The 17,990-nt window shown below is 48.1% G+C and overlaps 1 protein-coding gene across 2 annotated transcripts in view; it reads left to right on the forward strand.

Moving 5' to 3' along the window:
- Positions 1 to 17,990, forward strand: part of LOC102458511 (natural killer cell receptor 2B4-like) — a 74,023-nt gene that overhangs the window by 39,623 nt on the left and 16,410 nt on the right. For both annotated transcript variants that reach the window (XM_089772261.1, XM_089772262.1), the window contains 2 exons: positions 12,171 to 12,491; positions 12,578 to 12,874. In XM_089772261.1, the coding sequence (XP_089628387.1) occupies positions 12,171 to 12,491; positions 12,578 to 12,874 (618 nt within the window). The remainder of the gene's footprint in view (positions 1 to 12,170; positions 12,492 to 12,577; positions 12,875 to 17,990) is intronic.

Genomic DNA, 17,990 nt, shown 5'->3' on the forward strand with positions numbered 1-17,990 from the left:
GAGGGTCCGGCTGAAGGTGACCAAAATGATGATGGGGCTGGAGCACTCGACCTACGAGGAGAGGCTGAAGGATTTGGGCTTGTTTAGTCTGCAGAAGAGAAGAGTGGGAGGAGGAGGGGATTTGAGAGCAATCTTCAACTCCCTGAAGGGTGGCTCTAAAGAGGATGGAGAGAGGCTGTTCTCAGTGGTAGCAGGTGGCAGAACGAGGAGTGATGGTCTCAAATTGCAGTGGGGGAGGCCTAGGTTGGATATTAGGAAAAAACTATTTCCCTAGGAGGGTGGGGAAGCACTGGGCTGGGTTCCCTAAGGAGGGGGTGGAATCTCCATCCGTAGAGGTTTTTAAGTCCCAGCTTGACACAGCCCTGGTTGGGATGACCCCATCCGGGACATGCTCCTGCACCCCAGGGCTCCTCCGGACCACCAGCATGCGGCAGGGTACTGGGACCAGCACCTGGGGGCCCTGTGAGCCCTGCACTGCACCACCCAGGCCTGGGTGCAGGAGGACCTGCAGCTCCGCCGGGAGCAGCTTGCCCAGGACCGTGCCATGTGCTCACACCTGCAGGCCCTGCGGCAGAGTGCGCCGCCCCAACGCCTGCTACCCCCCCAGCTACTGTTCCTCTTCCCATTCCTGCCCCCCCACCTCTACCTCCTCAGCCTTCTCACCCTCCTCCTCAATCTCCACACCCCACACCTCAACCTCCACACCCTCCTTCCCACCCCCTGGGGACGCCAAGGCCCCCGTACCCGCCGTGCTGGGAGACATGTGGCCCGACGAGACCCCCACCCCTGAGCGCTGAGCTTCCCCTCCCCCTTGCTTCCCCCTTCCAGCTCCCTCCTCCCAGTTTTCCTCCTCCCCTTTCCCACCCTCTCTCTTTCCCTCTCCCGCCTCCTTTCCCCAGTCTCCCCAGAGTTTCATTCCCCCTCCCCAGTTTAAAGACAGTTCATGTTTATGAAAAAAAACGTGTATTTTATTTGACATCAGGAAGGGGGGCTAGGGAGGAGTAAGTGGAAGGACGCGAAATAGCAGTTTGGCTGTGTAGACTCTATTGCAGTTAATTTGAAATAACTGCTGTTATTTCGAATTAACTTTGTAGTGAAGACATACCCTGACAGGTACTACTTCTGCTGTTAGATATCTCTTGGTTTCTGTTATTTCCATCCCAGCTCATCTAAGCTAGTGGGTTTTGCCCATGAAAGCTCATGATCCTATAGCTATTTCTGTTAGTCTCTAAGGTGCCCCTGGGCTCCTCATTGTTTTTAAGGCAATATTCAGGTTACTCCCAGCAACGACCGGTCATTTACCCTAGGCCAGTTGTACTCTGATCTCAAACCACAGCCGGTGCTTGTAGCCAATCCTCTAACAGCCTAACTAAAGGCTCACTGGCCAGCAAAAGAGATGAGCATTATTGACAAGGTTGAAGCAGGTGAACACACATGCTCCAGCTAGATGAAATCAACTGGAAAAGATAGTTGCTGCATCTGTAATAAACTAGTTTATACATCCCTTAGGGCTAAGCCAAGCAGCCTGGGGATCTCCTGCTGAGGTTTAGGGATTTTTGCCCCATAAGTTCGGATAACACAGAAACCAATTTCTCCTTAACAGGTATTTTTACTCCCTTCCCCCAGCATTCAAACCGTGGCAGGATGCGGGCTTGTGCACATCCCCTCTCATAGGGGTGGGGGCAGTGATCAACAAAGGCTTTTATCTGCAGTAACTTGTCTCAGTGGCTGTAGAGCTTGTGGTCTTGGGGGCGGGGGGGAGAACTGGGCTTGTGGTAAACTAGCATTTCACGCTTGCTAATGCATCTCCCCTCACTGGGGGATCTACAGACTTAGCAAACATTTTGTTAGTTACAGGCAAGCATTTGAACATCACTCTGTGGTGTGGGAGACAGAATTTAGGCAGGATTAACACATGCAGCATCCGACAAGCATTCTAGTCTGGACCTGAGCTTATGACCGGCCTGTTGGTTGCAATAATGCTCACATGTAGGTGGCCAGATGGGTGCCAAGGGAGGCATGTACCAGCATTCAGTGCAGTTATGATGTAGCCAGGAGGGAACAGGTGAGTGGACCCTGATTTCAGGTGGGCAGGCAATAATGGAGCCACCTCTTTGCCCCTCCAGCTGGCCATGGGGGAAGGGCGCGCGCGCGAGAGAGAGAGAGAGAGAGAGAAAGAGAGAGACTTACCAGGGGCCCATAAATCCATGTTCCTTGCATACCCAGACCAGCACTCAGGGCTTGGCCTGCTCTGCCAGTAAGGTGATCCTGCTGGGGAGGAGATTTAGGGGCTTGTGCTGTGGGGCCTATCCAGTGTTCCCAGCTGGGAGTGGGCTCAGGGCACAGAGGCTTACAAGCCCCCAACTCCGCTCCCTGGCAGACATGCTGGGCAAGCAGAGCAGGGCCAGCCCTGGGCTCCATTCAACAGAGCTGGCTGGAGCACTGGGCAGAGAGGGGCAAATCCCATGTTTGGGTGGGAGTAGAGGCAGAGCTGAAGCTGGGTGGGCCAGGATCCTAAGTGTTGTACCAAATAAAAGCAAGCAGGATCTTATGAGGGGGATAAGGCAAAAAGCCACATTTATTGTAAAGATAATAATAAAAAATAAAGAAAAGATAGAAGCAAACAACGTTGTTTAACTACTTATTCCTAACACTACTTAACCCTTATACACTTTATATATATATATATAAACCATTCATTCATACATCCATTCATTCAAGTTCTGTGTATAGTTACCAGCCTGGAAGTTGCTTGTGACAGAATACTGGCCAGGTATTCTGTACACAAGTGATGGTAGTGGGGAGCGAAGTCCTGATCAGATGTGCATCTGAAGCTCCTGGTGGGCTGGCAGCAGAACCTTGGACTCTGATTCCATAGTTTTTTAGTCCAGTTCTTAAAAGAATTTTTTCCTATGCCAGTCTATGGAAATTGCTGTATCATGCTGATGTCTCCAGGGTGGCTGCCAGGTGCTCATCAGTGATCTCATCGGGTGGACCTCCAGTTTCTCCACTTGACACCTTTTGGTTGCACTGGCACCTGACGCCTTCTTCAGCCCTTTGTTGCTGTATTCTCAGGCTGGCACCTCTTAGAACCATTCACTCATCATCCAAGCACTCTCTCTCTCTTACATACATTCCTTAATGTTTCCCATACAATGTTTTTGTATAATAATAACTTTACATATATCAGAGTTGTAGTTACAAAAAGTTTCTGGTAATAATAACTTTACATATATCAGAGTTGTAGTTACAGAAAGTTTCTGGGTGGTATTGCTTAAAACATTCTCTGAGTGCTGAATAAAGTTACAATGTTTTAAAGAGAACAGGCCTCAATTAAGTAACAATGGCCTTAGTCAATTACAGGGCTTGGCTCCCATAGCAGAGTTAGTGGCTTGACAATGCATTGTTACAATGTATCTCTGCAATGTCAATTTCAAGCAGCCCCTTGCACAAGCTTGAGCATGCCCTGGAGCACAGAGGGGGGGGGGGGGGGGGCTGTTTCTGGTTACATAGGATTATATTTTTAACAGTTCTAAGTTACATTACCTAATACATTATATTCTAAAGGAACAATAATAATAATAATAAATCTAAACATTTAACAATCTTAACAAATAATAAGAAGAAGAATTAATAATAAATCTAAACACTAAGTTGTGGGGAACAAATTATGGGGGGTCACTTCCATTTGGGGAATCATTTTCAATACATTAATATGTTATCCCTACATACTCCCCCTTTTGACACTACGATATCTGGTATACTCGTAGTGTCACTTTCTATTTAATCTGTTTAAGAGAAGGTATCGTGAAGCAACATGTGTTTGTGATTGTAATGTAACAAATATTCTTTTTATCCAGGTTAGGTGACTTTGCCCAGAGCGAGAGAAAATAGTGATTTTATTCAGGGCAGCTTGGGCAATAGTCTGAAACCCACTTAACAGTGCATGAATGTATGTGCACTCATCCCACATAGTGTAGGCATCTTTGCATTTAGCCCTGAAAACAAAATTGGTGGTGTGCCTCAGTTTCCCTTTTTACATCACACACCAATTTTGGAATTCCCTTTTCTCAGGTGAGAAGCTCCAACACTAATTACAAGTATGAACAGTAAAATACCAGTGTTACAAGGCTTTTGAACATACAATGTGTCCTTGGGTACATTTCTTAACCATTTCCAGGGTTTTGGTATAAAATCCTGCACATTGAACATTGTTACATTCTTAGTAACTGCAGTACAGTGGTCATGAAAGTTAGCATAAGTAGCAGGAACAAATCCATCCCAAGTGTACGCTGACAATTTTGGGTTTTTAGGTTGAAAAATTTGCAGCCTTCCTTGGCCACATAGGTCTTGCCCCATTGCCCTGTGGTTTTAAATGCAAAACTCCCTCTTCCAAAGACAAAAGGCCTGGCTGGGTGTGCCTCCCCTGGGAACACTCCTGTCCCAAATACACTGACTTCCCAGCAAGCTGGTCATACCCAGTTACTTGGTTGCCAGACTGCTCCAATTCCCTGGCCGATTCTGCCTCTTCTGAAACAACCCTCAGTCCCTCTGAGATCTTTCCACAGCCATCCACACTGGGTTTCTCTAAATGCAGTTAACATGTTTAATGCTTATTGAACCTTTCCTGCCTAGTGCAGATTATCTTTAACACAGTATACTAGCTAGTCAGACAGACAGACAGACATGAGACAAACACAAAACATAAAACAATCTTTGTTGCAACAATACATCCATGGTGTTGTAGGGTATTTAGCTGGTACCAGCTTGTCCTGATTTTCTGAAAGACAAAACAAGAACATACTTCTACCCCTTTGGGGGTGGCATTATTATTTACATACTTTCTCTTTTACAGATATGTTTTCATTTCTCTTTGCTTACAATTACTCCTATAGTTAAATATTTTTGTTTTGTAGGCAAAACAGGTTTCAATGGTTTTTACCCCTTCTTGTGGGTGAATTACCCCACTGTGTAATTATTAAATTTAGGAGGTGTACTTTAGTTTTTCTCTTATACAGCAGACTAAGTTAGTAAGTTTCTGCTGTGTTAGGTTTATGAATAGAGAGTAGCCAGGAAGCATTATTACTATAATGCTGGGAGGGTTTTAAGTGTGAGATGTGTTTCCAATAATTATTTTAACATTTTAAAGGTTTTTGTTTTTTTTAAAAAGAAAATCATGTACATATTACAGGGTTACTTATGAACATTAGCATTAAATAACAAGTAGCCCTGTGGATCTTACCAATAGGTGTTTAAGTATCCTGTGATAGCATGCCTTTTATTTAGACAACTTAGCTTTGAGACCAGTGTGTTTAAAACCATCTTGAAATTTTTCCATATGCAGATCCCTTTTTGTTCTGGTCTCAGGGAGTTTGCTAATCAAACTATTTATTTACCTGCAAACATTTTTTTTTTTTTTTTTTTTTTTTTGTGCTGCCAGCTAGGGCATTTGCACCACAGACACTTTCTGGCTTGCTTTTAGATTAAAAGCTGTTTGTAGCTTTGTTTTAAAAAGGGACACACTAACTTTTGCCAGAGATTTACAGTTTTGAGTTTTTACTTTAAGTCCTGCTCTCTCTTACAGCAACCTGAAAAGGAAATTACATCCTGTTGTGGCTCCTGGAGCCCTCCCGGGATTTTAATTTGTTTGCAGTTTTTACCTCCTTTTACAATATACATTGCATGTTACAGGAAAATGTGCATTCTTTGTTTATAATGTTATTTAGCCATATTAATTTTTGCATTGGGTGTAGCTATTTCTTTTATGCTCACTGAGTTTTAACAAACCAATTTGTTTTAAGCATACAAAACAGTTTACTAACCTACAAAACAGGAGTTCTGGATCTTAAAAACTTCACCTACTATTTACACTATATTTACACACAGATACATGCATATATTCTCTGAATATTTTTAACACTATTTTTACATTCCTGTACAAAGATTACATTCACTTTTATTTATTTGGGGGTAGTTAAGTTCCCAATAGTACCCTCTTGAAGTTTTTTAGTCAAATTTGCCTGGATTATTTACAGACACTCTTTTGGAAAAGGGCCCCTTTTTCCTTCAGAATGGCTGCAAAGAAACCAAGAATTCTTTTCCTATAACATTTTAGCATTTTCACAACTGCTCAATTTCCTCCAGACTCTGTAGAGTTAACTTTTCTGTGTTTTTTTTTCCTTTCTTAAAACACTTTCTTATTTCTTAATGAGAACTGGCCTTGTTTCAGATATTACTTTTTGTAAGTATTGTTTTAAGGATTTAGATTTTCAGTGCCTGTACTTTCTGCTTTTTCCCAGTTTTACCACAAGGCCTTTAATCTATCTTTTGCCTGCCTGCTTGTTTGGGCCTGATCCTGTTTTTCTTGCTGAATGGCCCTTTTCCATGGACACAGGCTTTGTCCCATTACCAGGTTAGCAAGGAGGGTGGCCTTGTTCACTAAACCCCACACCTCCTGGTCCTTTTCCTTAAGCATATCCCTGAAAACTTTGAGAGTGCTACTTTAACTCTCAGTACCCATCCTTAAGGGAATCTAAGGATGGGTGTCTGGGTACTGAGGGACAGACATTTCCACCTTTTTGCTTTTGCAGCAGAGGCTTTTACATTTTGCAGTTTCCTATTTGAATTTTTATAATTAGTTAATTTGAGGAACACCTCATTACAGGTTTCATAGGAGCCAAACTGAATTTGTGTTTTCTTTTCCCTTTTTCTTTTGGGTTTAGCTTTTTCTGCAGAGAGATTTTTTTTTCTTCTTTGCAGGTAGCTAAGTGGAGGTAACTGTTATTACATGCCTCCCATAATAGCCAAATTGCTGCTGCATCTTCTTTGGCAGCATTAGAAGGTTTGTACATGAGGATATACTGTGCCAATCTATCCTCTAGGTCCAAAATATTACAAACATCTTCAAGGGCTTGTCCAGTCCAAGGACTGTGCCCATATCTCTGAAGGATTTGTTTAAAGGGTGTTATTTTTTTATGAAATGTGAGGTTAGAGCTCCTTCAAACTCTATTCCTCCCTCTGAGACTGCTTTCCCTGGACTTTTCTTAAACATCTTTAATACTTGTGTAGTTTCCTTTATCACCCCTGAACCCTTGCAGCGAGTGACACAGCCTAGACTATTAATTAATAATCGTAGCTTCTTTTTACAGCCTAAATTATTTTAATAATTGTAGCTTCTAGTTACACAGCCTAGATTATTCCAATGAATAATCGTAGCTTCTTACACAGCCTAGATTATTCCAATAATAGTCGTAGCTTCTATTTACAGCCTAAATTATTTCAATAATTGTAGCTTCTAGTTACACAGCCTAGATTATTTCAATAAATAACCGTAGCTTCTCTTTATTATGAGCTCTTTTATGAAGCCTCTACCCTCTGGAGGTCAGCAGGCTTTGGTTAACCAAAAAAAAAAAAGAGAAAAAAAAATAGAACTGCTCTCTGTAGAGTCAGCTGTGTGCACACCAATGTCCACAATACCTGAGGCTTTTTTACCAATATTCCCCCTTTCGCATTCTCCACCAAAATGTTGTACCAAATAAAAGCAAGCAGGATCTTATGAGGGGGATAAGGCAAAAAGCCACATTTATTGTAAAGATAATAATAAAAAATAAAGAAAAGATAGAAGCAAACAACGTTGTTTAACTACTTATTCCTAACACTACTTAACCCTTATACACTTATATATATATATATATATATATATATATAAACCATTCATTCATACATCCATTCATTCAAGTTCTGTGTATAGTTACCAGCCTGGAAGTTGCTTGTGACAGAATACTGGCCAGGTATTCTGTACACAAGTGATGGTAGTGGGGAGCGAAGTCCTGATCAGATGTGCATCTGAAGCTCCTGGTGGGCTGGCAGCAGAACCTTGGACTCTGATTCCATAGTTTTTTAGTCCAGTTCTTAAAAGAATTTTTTCCTATGCCAGTCTATGGAAATTGCTGTATCATGCTGATGTCTCCAGGGTGGCTGCCAGGTGCTCATCAGTGATCTCATCGGGTGGACCTCCAGTTTCTCCACTTGACACCTTTTGGTTGCACTGGCACCTGACGCCTTCTTCAGCCCTTTGTTGCTGTATTCTCAGGCTGGCACCTCTTAGAACCATTCACTCATCATCCAAGCACTCTCTCTCTCTTACATACATTCCTTAATGTTTCCCATACAATGTTTTTGTATAATAATAACTTTACATATATCAGAGTTGTAGTTACAAAAAGTTTCTGGTAATAATAACTTTACATATATCAGAGTTGTAGTTACAGAAAGTTTCTGGGTGGTATTGCTTAAAACATTCTCTGAGTGCTGAATAAAGTTACAATGTTTTAAAGAGAACAGGCCTCAATTAAGTAACAATGGCCTTAGTCAATTACAGGGCTTGGCTCCCATAGCAGAGTTAGTGGCTTGACAATGCATTGTTACAATGTATCTCTGCAATGTCAATTTCAAGCAGCCCCTTGCACAAGCTTGAGCATGCCCTGGAGCACAGGGGGGGGGGGGGCTGTTTCTGGTTACATAGGATTATATTTTTAACAGTTCTAAGTTACATTACCTAATACATTATATTCTAAAGGAACAATAATAATAATAATAAATCTAAACATTTAACAATCTTAACAAATAATAAGAAGAAGAATTAATAATAAATCTAAACACTAAGTTGTGGGGAACAAATTATGGGGGGTCACTTCCATTTGGGGAATCATTTTCAATACATTAATATGTTATCCCTACATAAGTGGGGGGCCCCCTGTGGCTTCGCCCCTGGTTCAGTGAGATCTGGGGGCCTGGGCATGAACTGGCACCTGGTCAACCAGCATCACGGTACCCAGCAGTGAGTTAGGGGCTGCGAGGGGCGTGCTGACGTGCTTTGGAAATGCCTCTGCAGGTGTGTCCCAGCCCAGCACTCAGAGCAGAGGGAGTGTTTCTCTGCTGCTCTAATGCGCAGGTCGGGTCGGAGAACTCTGCCGAGAGTGGTTCCGAGCGGAAGGGAATTCACAGACCAGCAGCCCATGTTATCCAGGGCCAGAAAACCTACTTGTGAGGAGAGGTTAAATGAGCTAACCCAGTGGTTCTTAACCTGGAGGTAGTTGCCCCTTGAGGGGTAATTTGGCACATTGCAGGGAGTAAGGGGCTGGCCAGCTGCACACGCTCTGATAAATGGAGTAATATCAGTGAAGAAACGTATTCGTTAAATTAACCAAACACAAAATGACGGTGACATCAGTCAATTGTTTAATTTACTTTATTCAACAATATTTCATTGTTCCTTCCGAGGTGCCGTCGTGTGAGTCACACAGTCACAGTGGGCACTGCAGCACAACCTGCAGAGACATGCTCAGTCCTGCTACTGTCCAGCCCCTATAAACCGCTGGCAAACCTGCGGTGGAGCAGCCTCTGGGGCAGGGCTCTAGGATTTCAGTTGATAGTGGCAGTGCTGCTGCATCTTATTACCTCTCGTGGCCCCTTTCTCTCCAGCGCCAGGAGTGCCCCTACCCTCTCCTCCCCCTGCACGTGCTGCTCCGCTTGCACCAGTTCCCAGCGGTTGTTTGGGTTCCTGTCTACAGAGAAGGGGGGCATGTGCCGCTGGAGGCAACAGGGCAACAAAAAGGTGGCTCAGCCATTTCTTTCAAACTGCACCATGAAAGGGCACGTTTCTGAGACGAGCAAAGACATTTTGGATCAAGTCGTTGCAGAGACGAAAGCTGGTCCCTGCTTTGCGCTTCAGTTGGACAAATGGGAGGGGGGAGGGTCTGTCTGGCTACAGAGAGTCACATATTTATTGCAGCGGGGGGTTGTGGCACTGCTACCCTTACTTTTGCATTGCTGCTGACAGTGGCATTGCCTTCAGAGCTGGAGAGTGGTGGCTGCTGGCCGGGAGCGCAGAACGGAAGGCAGAGCTATTGCCAGCAGTGGCGCAGAAGGAAGGATGGCCGGCTGGCAGCTGAGGGAGAAGCCAAACCAGAGAGTTCAGTGCAGCTGAGCCTGCGGTGCGGAAGACACAGGAGGTGTTAGCACAAACCACCTGCTGCTCTAGGCCGGGCGGTGACTAAGTGTGTGTCACCGTACAGAGGCCAGACTGGGCCTGTGGGCTGAAGTGAGACTCTTATTTCCGCTTAGCTCTGTGCTAGGAGGGAGTTTCACTGAGAGGCTCCGTCCTGGGCCCAGCTGCTCTGTGTGACTGAGTCACCGTGAGGCGCCTGGAACCGGTGGCTGAGGGTCTCCCTGATAAGCAGGGTGGAAAGGTCCCATGTGCCCACCCGCCCCACAGCTGAGCCCATTAGAAACAGCCCAGCCGAGGGCTGAGCCCTGCAGGCCTGAGTCTGTCCTGCGCTTGGCACCAGCGTCACGGGGCCTGGGTGTGAGTGAGACTCAGGCCGTGGGTGTCCTGCTGTGCCCGTGGCCTTGGGTCACTGAGGAAAGCACCTGTAACAACAGCGCCATCCAATCGGCCACAGCAGCTGTTACCCTGCTCCTTGGTGGGGGCGGCTGGAAGTGGGGCTGGGTGGACGGACCAAGGACCTGATTGCAGGTGGAAGCACCGGTCCCAGCAAACCTCCTTGCCCCAGCAGCTTCCTCTGTGGCTTCCTCACAGCAGCCATGATGGGGAGGGGAAAGCTGTTTATTGCAAGTCATGTCTCTACCCCATGCCTCAGTTTCCCTGGCTGTAAAATAGAGCTAAGGATCCTGACCTCTTTTGGGAAGCACATTGAGACATAATTGTAAGAGACAGGGGTGGGCAAAAATTTTGTTGGGGGGGGGGCTACTCCAAGAATTTGGAAAGTGGTTGAGGGCTGCACTCTGCCATAATATTAATGGAGGGAGGTGAGGGGTCTGAGATGGAGGTTGGTGCAGAAGGGAGCTCAGGGTCAGGGCCTGGGGTGCATTAGAGGGCGTGGGGTCTGGGAGGGAGTTTGGGTGATGGAGGGGTTGTGACCTGTGGCACGGGATTGGAAGGGGGTAGGAGTGCAGGGGAGGCAGAGGCTTTGGGTTATGGGGGGAAGGAGGGGCAGAGGCTTTGGGTTATGAGGATAGGGTGGCAGGAGGGGGCAGAGCAGGGGTGGGCAATAATTTTTGAAGGGGGAGGTGCTTCACACATTTCTGAAGTGGTCACGGAGTGCTCTGGAAGGGCTGGGGCATTGGGCAGAGGGGGCGGGGCCAGGAGGCTTCCTGTGCTCCCCCGCCCACTGACCCTGATTGGCCCAGGGGTGGGAGGAGCTTGTGAAGTCTTTGACGCCCACCCGAGCGCCTAGAGAGACCCACCAGTTGATGGTTCCCTCTAGGCACCGCGCATGTCTGGTGGCGAGAGGAGACTTTGTGCACTTGCCCCGTCTCCAGGTCAATCAAGGCCTGATGGGAGGAGCACGCGAAGTGTCTCGCCCTCCGCCCCTGCCCTGCAAGGGGCAAATGGTGCCTAGCGGGAACCCCCAGCTGTTTTGAACAGCCAGGGCTTCCTTCTGGTGCTGAGTGACCCTGGCAGAGGGAGAAGACTTCGCATGCTCCCCTTCCCCAGGTCTCGATTGGCCTGAGGGCGCAGGAGTGGCAGGGCAGTTGCAGGTCAGATCAACCGGCTTGGCGGGCTGAATCTGCCCCACAGAGGATGTCTTGCCCACCCTTTGGGTAAGGGACTGGGGTGCTGACGGGCCTGTGAGGTCTGGGAGAGAGTTTGGGTGAAAGAGGGAGTTGTGACCTGGGGTCTAGCTTGTGATGCAGGGGTTTGAATTGTGGCCTAGGGCAGGAGACTGGGGTGCAGGGATTTGGGTGGTGACCTAGGGCAGCAGGGGATTGTGATCTAGGGCAGAGGACTGGGGTGCAGGTTTGGGAGAGGGTATGGGCTCAGGAAGGGGCCAGAGACTTTGGGTTTGGGGAGTAGGAGGCAGGAGGAGGGCAGAGAGTTTGGAACTGACACACCCTACCCCACACCATGCTCTCTTGTGCCTGTAGAGGCTCACAAATATGTTTGGTGCTGGGTTCACAGAAGATTGACCTTGCTTCTTTAACAGAGAGCTGCAGGCTGATCTGTCCACCAGCACTAAAATTCAGGTCCCCCTTCTCCCCCCTCCCCGCCAGGCCAAGATCCCAGTTTAGCTCCCGGTTCCCTGACATGCTTGGGGCCCAGTTAACCCTTCACTCACCTCCTACTTTGTGTGTTTCTGAATGCCCAGGGTGCAGAGAAATGGACGTGGCTGCAATCGCAGGGGAATCCGTCCAGTTACAGCCAGTGACGTGGACGGAGTCTTGGGTAAAAATCTCCTGGCAGGTTACACTGGACTCAGGAAAGACGTATCGGCTCCTAACAGCTAATAAAGGGGAAGCCCCTCACCTCCGGTCAGTCCTGCATTTTACCAGCAGAGTCACTTTCCACCCTGAGAATCTCTCACTGCAGATTGATCCAGTTAACAAGTCAGACAGAGGCCTCTACGCCTTGGAAATAACAGCGGCAGGAGGCCACGTCGACTGCACCACGTTCCGTGTCTCTGTGTTTGGTGAGTCTCAAACTCCCGTTCCCCAGGGCGTGTGACCGACGGCAGCCGCCTCCCCCGGCATCTCTCACCCGGGTCTCTCCTTCCAGAGCGCGTCCGGCAGCCAAACCTCACGGTGCTCTTGGACCACGCGCAGCACGGCCAGTGCAACCTCACCCTGTCCTGCGCCGTGCCTGGCGCTGACGCAGTCACCTACAGCTGGTCCCGCGGCTCCTCCCCCATCCCTCCTGACAGGGAGCAGCAGCTCCATGGGAACCAGTCCCTGCTGCGGCTGGTGATCGATGCCGACAGCAACGAGACCTTCTACCGATGTAACGCCAGTAACCGAGCCAGCTGGGGCGAGAACACTGTAGAGCTCAAATCGGTGTGCAGCTTCCCAGCCCCAGGTAGGATAAATGTGTGGCTTTATTGTCTTCTGCAACTTAGCTGAGACTCTCTCATTTGGGAACATCCATGGATGGCCTGACCACAGATGTTCTAGATGAGAGCCCTGGAGCAGGAGGGCCAGCAGCTGGGAGCCTGAGGAGTCTGGTAGGAGAGGGGCCACAGCAGCCAGGGCAGCGGCAGTGCTGGGGCAACCCAGGCAGCAGTGGCTGCCTGCCAGCCCACAGCGAGGCTGGGAGCATTGCAGCCCAGGAGGGGAAGCCAGGCTGGGGCTGTGGAAGCCTGGCAGAAGTGGTGCAGCTAGGGCTGGCCTGCAGGCAGCTTGGCTGGGCTGAAGGAGCTGGCAGTCGGGAGGGGAGCGGGCTGATCAGCTAATGTCAGGGAATCTCCGATTGTCCCACAAATTCCCTCATCTGGGACTGGGGTGCTGGGCCAGGGACATCCAACCTGCAGTAGCATAGGTTTCAGTGACACTTCTGGACCGGGACCGGATGGCATTCATCCAAGGGTTCTAAAAGAACTCAAATGGGAAATTGCAGAACTATTATCTGTGGTTTGTAACCTATCCTTTAAATCCACTTCTGTACCCAGTGACTGGAAGATAGCTAATGTAACGCCAATATTTAAAAAGGGCTTTAGAGGCGATCCCAGTAATTATAGACTGGTAAATCTAATGTCAGTACCGGGCAAATTAGTTGAAACAATAGTAAAGAATAAAATTTTCAGATACATAGAAGAATATAATTTGTTGGGCAAAAGTCAACATGGTTTCTGTAAAGGGAAATCATGTCTTACTAATCTATTAGAGTTCTTTGAAGGGGTCGACAATCATGTGGATAAGGGGGAGCCAGTGGATATAGTGTACTTAGATTTCCAGAAAGCCTTTGACAAGGTCCCTCACCAAAGGCTCTTACGTAAATTAAGTTGTCATGGTATAAGAGGGAAGATCCTTTCATGGACTGAGAACTGGTTAAAAGACAGGGAACAAAGGGTAGGAATAAATGGTAAATTTTCAGAATGGAGAGGGGTAACTAGTGGTGTACCCCAAGGGTCAGTCCTGGGACCAATCCTGTTCAACTTATTCATAAATGATCTGGAGAAAGGGGTAAACAGTGAGGTGGCAACATTTGCAGATGATACTAAACTGCTCAAGGTAGCTAAGACTAAAGCAGACTGTGAAGAGCTTCAAAAAGATCTCACCAAACTAAGTGACTAGGTAACAAAATGGCAAATGACATTTAATGTGGATAAATGTAAAGTAATGCACATTGGCAAAAATAACCCCAACTACACACATAATATGAGGGGGGCTAATTTAGCTACAACTAATCAGGAATGAGATCTTGGAGTCGTCATGGATAGTTCTCTCAAGATGTCCATGCTGTGTGCAGTGGCTGTCAAAAAACCAAACAGGATGTTATGAATCATTAAAAAAGGCATCAAGAATAATATAATGGAGCTATACCATCTCATAGAGCTGGAAGGGACCTTGAGAGGTCACTGAGTCCAGTCCCCTGCCCTCACAGCAGGACCAAGTACCATCCCTGACACATTTTGCCTCAGATCCCTAAATGGCCTCCTCAAGGTTAGGTCCATAAAAGGCTATTAGCCAGGGGATAAAATGGTGTCCTTGGCCTCTGTTTGTCAGAGGCTGGAGAGGGATGGGAGGAGACAAATCGCTTGATCATTGTCTTCAGTCCACCCTCTCTGGGGCACCTGGTGCAGGCCACTGTCGGCAGACAGGCTACTGGGCTAGATGGACCTTTGGTCTGACCTAGTATGGCCATTCTTATGTTCTGGGTTTCCACTAAAGGGGGTCCTGGTCTTTTTACTAATAACTCTTATTACTGCACCTTGGGTAGAGGCAGAAATAGGATCGAGCACTGTACATAGGAATTGTAGGATGGGTAAAGCTGTTTGGAAACCATTTCTGACCTCTTTATAACCATGGAGAAGATTTAGACCAAATAGCAACAAAATTATTTCAATCTAAATTTCCATGCAACATTCAGACTTTTCCTCAATAAACCAAAACCTGAACATTTTTGGCCAAAATCTTAATTTTTTTTCACAGAAAACTAAGGAATTTCCACTGGAAGCCAATGCTTTTCATGAAAATGTTTTCTGTAACCAAAACAGCAATTTTCAGGAAAAACACCAGCCCTTTAGCCAAGATTGGGAATTACAGGCAGTCCCCGGGTTACGTACAAGATAGGGACTGTAGGTTTGTTCTTAAGTTGAATCTGTATGTAAGCCGGAACTGGCGTCCAGATTCAGCCGCTGCTGAAACTGACTAGCGGCTGACTACAGGAAGCCGGAGGCAGAGTTGCTCTGCCCCGGGCTTCCTGGAATCAGCCTCTGATCAGTTTCAACAGGCTGAATCTCGACGCCAGTTCCGACTTACATACAGATTCAACTTAAGAACCCCAGGCGTCCCCAAGTCAGCTGCTGCTGAAACTGATCAGCGGCTGATTCCAGGAAGCCCGGGGCAGAGCAACTCTGCCTCAGGCTTCCTGTAGTCAGCGCTGGTCAGTTTCAGCAGCGGCTGACTTGGGGACACCTGGGGCAGAGCAGCTGGGGTGCTGCTAGGTTGCTCCAGTAGCGCCGCTCCTCGCTCCTCGGCGCTACTGGACCAACCCAGCAGCACCCCAACTGACCAGCAGCGGCTGAATCAGGACGCCTGGGGCAGAGCAGCTGGGGTGCTGCCAGGTTGGTCCAGTAGTGCCCAGAGCGGCGCTGCGGGACCAACCGGCAGCGCCCCAGCTGCTCTACCACAGGCGTCCGGAGAAAAGCCTGGTCTGCTGGGTGGGGGGGGCGTACTAGCTGAGCCCTCCCCCCCCCCCACCAGACCAGGGAGACGGGGGCGGTGGACCGAGACGCACCGCGGTCCCGCCGCCCGGGTCCTCCGCGGCTTTGCTCTGCGTCTCCCTGGTCTGCTGGAGACCAGGAGACGGGGAGCAAAACCTCTGAGGACGCCGGCAGCGGGACAGACGCGGTGCGTCTGGGCTGTCTGCTGCCTGCATTCTCCGCCGCTTTGCTCCCCGACTCCCTGGTCTGCTGGTCCCAGCAGACCAGGGAGACGCGGAGCAAACTCTGTTCGTAACTGCGGATCTGACATAAGTTGGATCCATGTAACTCGGAGACTGTCTGTACAAAGGTGTCCATGTAAATCCAGCTCCCAGACCCTAGCACAGAGGGCCCTGCGAGCAAAACAGCTTAGAACAGGGTAAATCTTGTCTTTGAAGGTTTTGGGGGCCAGTCCAAGACCATGGAAGTTCCTCCTGAGTGAGGTCTCAGCACTGCCATGTACCTCACGCTACCTTCTATGCCCAGTGCAGTGGATACCTGATCTACACATGTTTGCAAGTGAAACCACTGGCTAGGAAGCCTATGCTGAAAAGGAGCTGGGGTTACAGTGGCTCACACATTGAATCAATCTACAATGCGATGGAGTTACCAAAAGGGCTACATTCTGAGTGTATTAGCAAGCTCAGATGTAAGACACAAGAGATCGACTGAGCACTGGCAAGGTCTCCGCTGGAGTCCTGTGTCCTTTTCTGAATAGCCTGCACTTTAGGAAAGATGAGGACGAATTGGAGAGAGTCCAGAGGAAAGCAATAAAAATGGCAGAAGCTTCAGAAAACCTGACCTGTGAAGAATGGTTAAAAAGTGGGCATGTCTAGTCTTGCGAAAAGATGGGGCAGGGCTGGGGAGAACTGAGAGTAGTCTCCAGATATGTGAAGGGCTGTTATAAAGAGGATAGTGGTCAATTATTCCCTAGCGCTGGGGTAGGACAAGAAGTAAGGGTATGTCTACACTACCACCCTAGTTCGAACTAGGGTGGTTAATGTAGTCAATCAAAGTTGCAAATAAAGCCCGCGATTTAAATATCCCAGGCTTCATTTGCATCTTACCGGGCACTGCCATTTTTAAATCCCCGGTAGTTCGGACTCCGTGCCCGCGGCTACTCGCGGCATGGAGTAGGTAGTTTGAATTAGGCTTTCTAATTCGAACTACCGTTACACCTCGTTCCACCTCTTTCCACCTCAGCATGGAGTTCGAACTACCGGGGATTTAAGAATGGTGGCGCCCGGGAAGATGCAAATGAAGCCCGGGATATTTAAATCCCGGGCTTCATTTGCAAATCCTGGGCTTCATTTGCAATTTCGATTGACTACATTAACCACCCTAGTTCGAACTAGGTTTGTAGTGTAGACATACCCTAACAGAGTTAATCTGCAAGGGAGATTTGGGTTAGATATTAGAAGACACTTACTAGTTTTAAGGGTCGCTAAGCTCTGGAGCAGGCATCCAAGGGAAGAAGTGGATTCCTCCTCCCTGGAGGTTTTTCAGACCATGCTGGACAAACTCCTGTTGGGGATGGTCTCTGGGTTTATTTGGGCTTGCCTAGGCACAGGGGGCTGGACGTGATAACTCTTGAGGACCCTGTAGCCTGACATGGCTGGGATTCCAGATTCAAATAGCTCATGCCAGCAAAGAGCTTAGCAGGGTTACACCTTCAATTCCAGATGTTGCAAAGGAGGCAGATGCCCTGGGGTCTGGGCATTCATGGGGGCCTGGGCTCCCACCTGCTGCTGATAGTGTGGTGGGGGCTGAGCTGTGGGCCCTTTAAATCACTGCTGGAGCCACTGCGCTGCACATTCCATGTGGCGCTGGAGTGGTGGGTGCCATGCTCTGGGCAGCACACAGGATTGGCTGCCCCCAGCCCTGCCCCTTCCACTGAAGACCCCACCCCTTCCAGGAGCATGGAGGTGCCCCTGCCCACCTTGCCCAGGGGCCCGCTGAGGTGGTTGGCTCCCCAGGAGGGATAAGCTAGTTTAGTTCTAGGATGGAGACCTCAGGAAAACCAAAGCAGTGGTGCTGCTCAAGGAAACAGACTCTCGTTGAAAAGCTCCTCGGTAGGCGCCTCTTTGCCATAATTGTGGTTGGTGCAGCCCCTACAAAGCCCCAGTGGAACACAACAAGCATGGAAAGTTCCCTCCCAAATGAAATTAACATTTTAGGTCAATCAAAACTTTTTATATCAATCAAATGAGAACACAGGATTCCTGTCTGCCTGCCCTAGCCCACACACTGCTAAGAGCAGCTCTCTGAACT

Source organism: Pelodiscus sinensis, chromosome 22 (assembly GCF_052426305.1).
Source record: "Pelodiscus sinensis isolate ZL-2025 chromosome 22, ASM5242630v1, whole genome shotgun sequence".
Classification (NCBI taxonomy): Eukaryota; Metazoa; Chordata; order Testudines; family Trionychidae; genus Pelodiscus; species Pelodiscus sinensis.